Source organism: Polypterus senegalus, chromosome 18 (genome assembly GCF_016835505.1).
Source record: "Polypterus senegalus isolate Bchr_013 chromosome 18, ASM1683550v1, whole genome shotgun sequence".
Taxonomy (NCBI): Eukaryota; Metazoa; Chordata; class Cladistia; order Polypteriformes; family Polypteridae; genus Polypterus; species Polypterus senegalus.
In genome coordinates this window covers 28,947,279-28,954,983 of record NC_053171.1, presented here as the reverse complement: position 1 = coordinate 28,954,983, position 7,705 = coordinate 28,947,279, and the positions used below count along the sequence as shown (strand labels likewise).

The following is a 7,705-nucleotide window of genomic DNA, read 5'->3' as shown; positions in this document are numbered from 1 at the left end:
TTTTGTACCGCCACACTTCCATCTGAACATTCTCATTTCTGCCACATTCAACCTCTATCCCCTACGCTCACTCTACTACCCATATCTTGGCTCAATACGTCATTACTGATCTTACCACTCTCTTACCTTTGCTTTAATTCTTGGATCACACAATTGTCCCATCCACACTGCATGTTGTGGGTTATCTCTGCTTCTAGTTTTTCACCTCAGGCTACCACTCATCTTGTTTAAATTTATCCACACTTTCCATTAGCTCCCCTGCAGGCTAATTTCTGAATCCTGATCATCAATAAACCTCACTTTTTTGTCTTCTTCCAATTTATCTTCAGCCCTGTCTTCCAAAGCCCTTCTCCATTATTCCACCTTCCTCTCCACTTTCTCTTTTCTGGTGCTACACAACACAATGTCATCAGCAAAGAGCCTGAACCAGGTGGATTGGTCTTCTATCTTCTAGAGCCAACACATCCACAGCCAGATCAAACAGGTAAGGAGATCCCTGGTGCAGACCTCCTCTAACTGGCATCTTGTCTGTTACCCCAACATGGCTTTTACCCCGAGTCCTCACTCCCTCACACATATCCTGGACGATCCTCACATACATCTCTGGTCCTCCTTTTCTCTCTCATGCACCTCCAGACCCCTTGACATTGCCCTCTATCATAAGCCTTCTCCAAATCAATGGTTTTCTTGGTGGTTCTCTATGAGCTGTCTCAATACAAAGACTGCATCAGCTGTTCCTCTGCCCGGCATAAAACCAAAATGCTCCTCCCCTATGGTGGTCTCTTCCTTTACCCTTCTCCCTTCACTATTCTAAGAGCCATCCTCTCTCCTTCATCTCCAATGTTTCATACACCTCCTCTAAAGCTTGTGCGTCAGCTCTTGCCACGGCCTTCTTTGCCTCCTTGTTTAACTGCCTATACATGTCTCTATCTTCCAAATTGGTACCATTTCTTCTTTGCCTTTATCACATCTTACACCTCTTTGTTCCACCACCAAGTCTCTTTGTCACCAGGTGGGCTCCCTATTATACTACTTAACACCTCTTCACCTGCTCTTAATACAATTTTGCTGTTCTTCTCCCACCATTCTTTCACTCTCTCAAAAAACTGCACTTTATTTAAAACATTTCCGCTAAACTTAATCTGAAGTCCTTCCTCTTTTAATCACCACCAATGTATCCTTGGTGCTGCTTGCTCTGGTTTTATTGTCCTGCCGAGTCTGATCACCAAAGTCCATCACCACCACTTTTTGCTGCACTGTCACCCTTTCCCCATTTAAGATCTAACAATTCTTTCTCTCTTTCAAATGAGATCTTCTGCAATTTGAAAGTCTAGTTGGCTTTCCCTTCCTCCACTACTGTAAGTCACAAGCTGATTTATTTTCTTTACGGCAGTGTGGTGTGGTGCTTAAGACTTTGGACTTCAAACCTTGAGGTTGTGGGTTCAACTCCAGCCACTAACACTGTGTGACCATGAGCAAGTCACTTGACCTGCCTGTGCTCCAATTGGAAAACCGAAAGAAATGTAACCAATTGTACCATAAATGGTGCAAGTCACCTTGGATAAAGGCATCAGCCAAATAAGTAAATGTAAAATGTGTTAACTATTATTAAATCAGATACCATGGCAAAATCGACTATCCCCTTTTCCATTTCCCTTCACCTACTCTGCACACCCTCTCTATCATCTCTCTCCTCTTTCCTACATACCCATTTAGATCACCACTAACCCCAACTCTAACCTTTTCTCCCTCTCTACTGCAAGCTCTTCATCCATTTATATCCAGAAAACATCCTTTTCCTCATCCTTACAGCCCATTTGAGGAACATACGTACAAATGACGTCAACTACAAGGCCCAGCTTGACACTCCTCACCTTATTACTCTTCCTGCTCACACTGACAAGACTCTCTCTTAGTTCTTTGGATACTACTATACCTACACAATTTCTCCCACGATCATTTGCTCCACTGTACAACTTGAAGCCTCCTCACAATTCTCCTGCCTTACTTCCCTTCCATCGTTTCCTGCACACACAACTCCCACTTTCCTCCTTGCTGCCAACTCTCTCCTCCTTTATCAGCCACTGTCCCAACATTCAATGTCCCCAATCTTACCTTTAACTTACCCTTTTCGTTCCCCTCCCCTCTTTAATAAGGACCACACTTGACCTAGTAGCCCCATGTTTTCAGCTCTTGAATAAGTGGGATTTTCCAGAAATATACTTGAACATTATTTCTAAAACAGTTGCTGCGATGGGGGACTCTGTGACCGAACATGGACAGGCATCAAAGACTAAACTTGGAGAGGGGTGAATGTGTCTGGGAGGCAAGATGATGCAGCAAGATCACAATTTGGTAATTGACAGCATGACAACCTTTGGTCCCCATTGAAGAAGTAGGACTGAACTTAAACGTTAAGTAAGATGACTCAAAGGGTGCATCAAATGTTAAAGCTGTGGTTACCTTGGTGGGTGTGAAACAGTTAGATAGCCTTAGCGATCACACTCTGAACTTTGAGATATTCTAAACACCAGTAGTAATGGGAGTTAATGAACAGAAAGACAAGAAAAGCACTAGTGGAAGCTGTGATGGCTTGACTCTAGACTGAACCACCAGGAAATGGCTCAACAAGCTGGAAATCTGGAGTCAATAATTGACCTACTGTAGAAGATAAAACATTCTAGCTTTTTTCTCAAGTCACCTTTTGGAGACCATCAAAGACACTTTTAGTGGAAGGGCAAGGCAGCTTGGCTGAATTGGGAAGAACAGACAACAAATTTCAAAAATCCTCCTCCTTCTTACCTAAAAAAAGAAAAACTTTTAATGGCCAAGACCCTACTTACTTATTTGAACCTATCATTACTTATAAACCACAGTACACAATAAAATTTCACGATGTCAGCCTAATAAAGATTCCCAAGATTAATAAAACAGTGGGAGGGCGAGATTTAGCCTGATGCAGCCAGAGGTTGTGGAATGATCGGCCTGCTAATATAAGAAATGCCCCTTCAGTATTAGCTTTTGAATCCTGGCTGTAGACTCAGGACTTTAGTCTGGCATACCCTGACTAGAGCTGCTGATTAGCTGTGCATATTGAATTTCTGTTTGTTAGTCATTTGTACAACAATATAACTAATTAAAAGTATTACGACCGTCTTCAACATCTTCTCAATATCTTGTTGTGGCACTTTGTGACAATGCTCTACTGCCATGCTGTTTAATGCACATGGAAAGACATCAGAGTTACTGGGAGTCTTGGAATCAACGGACGGAAATATTCTGCCACCTTATCAGACAACTCAGTACAGACTTTACTGCAGAGAGCCCAGGATGAGGTGGGTAGCCAGTTGACCGAGATGTTCAGGACTGTGACCATGTCCAACTTTGTCTGCTGTAACTGACCGTGGCCCCACAGAGGTTTACTTCCCCTAGGGATTCTGCGGATTGGAGTATTTGTTTTCCTCTCCTCCACTGACAACTGGCCATAGCTCAACAATTTATTAATGTACAGATATTGTTAGGATCCATTAATATTAATCTGTTTAGAACTGCTTTGTTGTACTGTGTCTCAACAATTGTGTATCATTGGGCATGCGTTACGCAAATAGTAACTTGTAAAGTTGTGAACTTGTTGCAGCACTCTGGGCCTGCACTCAATGAAGAGCACTATACATCAATAAACTGAACTGAATGAGCGCAACATGTTTTGCTATGTCACTTCCTTCTCCAAGCTGCCCCTGCTGTTCTGTGACATCAAGAGACCAAGCTGATTAAAAAGGGGAAGCCTAAACCGTTATATCATTACCAGCAAGTAGTGGATTCAGTTTTTTTTCTGCACATTATCAAGGTCAATTCTCCCAAAAACTGTATAAACTTGAATTCTTTCTGATTACACCTTAAGATAAAGGAAAAACAAATGAGTATGATTTCAGTTTAAATGTGGATTGAAGTTAAAAAAAAAACAAAAAAAAAAACACAAAACACCTTTATACATTTTTAGCACTTTTTTTTTTTTAACAAATGTTCATGACAGTCCATCACCATTGAATGTAACATAACATAAATAGAAAATGATGCTTCATGAAAATGCAAAACTGAAATTTTCACAACAATGGACACCACTCCCCCACAAAAAGAAAAATATGTATTCAAAATTGTTACATTTTATATATGCATTTGTGATTTATTACAATCTCTTATTTCTGACATACTCACAGACAACAATGAAAATTTAAAAAGGAGCATTTTATGAAAACAAAATGTAAAACCACCTCGATCCAGACTCTGTGCTTGAGGGCGTTTCCGGAAGCACACAAATGTAAACACAACTGCATGCATAGAGCTATGTGAACTGTGCCGGGGGCGTGGGAGGGACATTCCCAGCTTCACAGCACAGGTGTGGGAAACCATTTTGCACCTTGGGTTTGGTAAAGGGCACACGTGGCAGCAGATAGCAGGCACAGCCTAGACATGGTCCGAGTCAATCAGAATTAAGGCATCAAGACGTAGGCTCCTGGTATTTTACAGTGTGTGTAGTGAAGATGAAGTGTCAAAGAGGATGAGGAGACAGTACAGTCAAGTTTGAACATGGGCTAGAAAAGTAACCGGATTGGGGAGGGTGAGAACTGGTAAAACCCTAACACTCTTTACTTTTAGTATTCTTAAGAGTCAGAGGAAAAACAAAAAAAAAAAAACAACAAAATGACCCCCACCTCCACATAATATACACAAATTATAGTCCGCAAACCAGCAATTGTGACCCAGTGAGGGTCTGACCCTCCTCCATGCTGAATCCTTCGCTCAGATATTGAGAATCTCTTCAAAATTGGGCTCCACCACAACCTTCTATGATCCCCAGCTGGGCTCCTCATCCATGTTAAGCTCCTAACTTGTACCCCATAACCCCCATTGATGTCCTGCCCTATTACCTGCAGAGCTCTTTTATCGCCACTCTAGCTGCTCCTCCCAGATGCTTGCGATAGGAATTAAGGCTCAAGGGGACCCTCACAACTACAGTATCAGAGGAAACACGGCTAATATTGATAGGACAGTAAGGGCTGACTGAATGGTCTACTATAGCCATGAAAGGAGAGGAAGAAAGCCTCGCCCAACTTCGGGTACCTGATGCCAACTTTCAGGAAAAAGTAGCCTGCAGCAAAGCAAAGTGGGGAAAGTGGACCCAAAGCCTCTCAAACAAACAAACAAACAGAATTGAAATAATGCCTACAAAGCAACAGGAACCTTGTAGGTAGAATTTTCTCAGCAGCCCTGTCTCCCCGCAGATAACTTTAAAGTATAATGCATTTTGTGAAATACACATTAATTATACACTATTGTTAATTATGCACAGAATAAATTACACAAAATGCTATCATAAAAACAAACTCCCAAACCCCCCCTCCCTCTGTTTCCAACCTTATACAATTATGGCATTCACATTATTTAATAAAATATAGAATTAACCAAAATAAGATAGAAGAACATTGTCTTGCTGTTGCAGCAATGGCCACAGTTCTGAAAATGTCCCAAGAAAAAGCAGGGGAGCAGCATGCAAGTGGCCTGATCCAGGACCTGTTTGTGTAGATTTTAAAACCATTAAAAAGGTGTAACTGTGCAGCAGACTCTCAGCAGCTTGTTAGACGGGTCAGATTGGGAAAGAAAGGCTGCTGGGCAAAATGTCTTCTGCCACGCAGCCAATGCTTATCCTTTGGCTCCTTGAATTGTCTTGAGGACACAAGGCCACTCCTTATCTTTTGCCAACAAAAAGCTCTTCTTTTCTTTAAGCAACTGAAAAAAAATAATGCTTTCTTTTCAAAAGTAGTTCCCAAATACAGCTCCTGGCACACACTTGCTTATTTATTTATTTCTTTTTTTTTTTTTTGCAATGTTATCTCATTGTCCGACATCCCTGAAAATGAACCCATGACCGCTCCATTCAGTCTCCACGAGAATTTCACAGAGAGCAAGCCAAAAGGTGGCATGAAAGTGCTATGGTGGGGTCTTCAAGCTTGATTTATAAATCCTTATTTGATTTGGGGGCTAACAAACTTTATACAATGTGGAGTTGTGCTTACCATTTATTGAGCAGCTAGAAGGATCTCCTTTGAGGGTAAGTAAAAGTAAACAAGCAGTTCAGGGGGGTCCATGAGGATGACTTGAGATAACAAAGGAGCTGAACTAGAGATGGCCCTTTATTCCCAATTTTTGTTTTTTTTTTGGTGACAGCTTATATAGTTCTCTAGGGAGGCCGTGAGAGGATGGCTGACTGAGGTGGTCTGGTGCTTTTGCACTGAAAATGGCCATTACAAAACAATGGCCAGGAAAAAAAAATGTCCACAACTGTTTCAGAGCCCCTTGCTTGCTTTCAAGATGCAGATGGGTATCGCACATTAAGAACTGGAGGAACCTAGAAAATAAAGGAGAGTTATTGTTTCATAGGCATTGTGTAAGAAGAAAGTCCAGCATCCTGAGAGAACATACTTTATATAAATATAAAAATAAAGGAACTGCCTTATGCGAAGACACAGGATCACCCTGAGACAGAGTGTATATATATATATATATTTTTTTTTTTAATTATTAGTGTGCTACTACAGTTCTCACACAGTAAACAGGAATCCTCAAAATTCTCATGCAGTCAGACTACATCAACACTACTACATTTTTATTAAGAATGCCATTTTTAAATGAAAATGACCTCTGTCTGGAGTTTTGACATCGTTTACAAAAGAATCTGTGGAGGCGTTTACAGCTGGAAACTTAAGGGTAAATTTCACACAAACATTAGGACGTTTTTCTTTAACCAGAGACCCACAGACACATGGAATAAATGACCAAGTAGTGTGGTAGACAGTAGGACTTTAGGGACTTTCAAAGCCTGACTTGATGTTATTTTAGAAGAATTAAGTGGATAGGACTGGCAAGCTTTATTGGTCTATTGTGATCTAGACTGTTGTAATGTTCTAAAACGACCCCACCAGTCCATGCTGAAATGGCCGAAAACCCACAGGACGTACATCTTCACCTATGCCTATGTTTGTATGCACTGTCAAAACAATTCCTTGAAGGGAGCATGTGCGATGAAAAATTCACAACCCTGTGAAATATCAGCATGCACAGAACTCTGCTAGTGTGTGCATAGCATAGAGAAAGAAGGAAACTCTTAAAAGATGCCTCAGAGAACGGCTCCCTTGTCACATTAATGCGCTGATCAGAGTTCAAAGGAACAGTCTTCAAAACTGGCGACAGTAGTCTTGTCCATTTAAAAAAAAAGAACAGGAAATGTTAAAGTGACACAAATAAAGTGATGAGCTCTATGTTTATTCATAAACGGATTGATGATAAATAAGCAGTCAACAGTAATCAGCGTATCGCTTGTACCAAAAATTTGTAAAACCAACTCAATAGAGAAAACAAATACATGCACACCCCTGTTTGTCTCCACTTTACTGCATTATGCTTTCGTGTCTTTGTCCTGTAATCCTGAGGGCTCAGCTGCATTACACACCCGTCTCCACTTCATTAAGCACCTTGCTAGTAATTTTGCTGTGGAAATCCATACTGAATGACATATGGGATTTATCAATAAACTGTAGTGCCCTGTAAGTTATTTTACTGTTGCACATTTACGCAGCATTCAAACTGTAAAAAATGCAATTTTGATGCATACAGGTAAACAGCGTGACAAAGCGCCATGGAAAGTGAT

The 7,705-nt window shown here is 41.0% G+C and overlaps 1 protein-coding gene across 2 annotated transcripts in view; it reads right to left on the bottom strand.

Annotated features, from left to right (window-relative positions):
* Positions 1–4,003: 4,003 nt before the first annotated feature.
* The window catches only part of rcor1 (REST corepressor 1), a 92,004-nt gene continuing 88,302 nt past the window's right edge, over positions 4,004–7,705 (bottom strand). For both annotated transcript variants that reach the window (XM_039741123.1, XM_039741124.1), the window contains exon 13: positions 4,004–6,406. In XM_039741123.1, the coding sequence (XP_039597057.1) occupies positions 6,365–6,406 (42 nt within the window). In that variant the 3' untranslated portion in view covers positions 4,004–6,364. The remainder of the gene's footprint in view (positions 6,407–7,705) is intronic.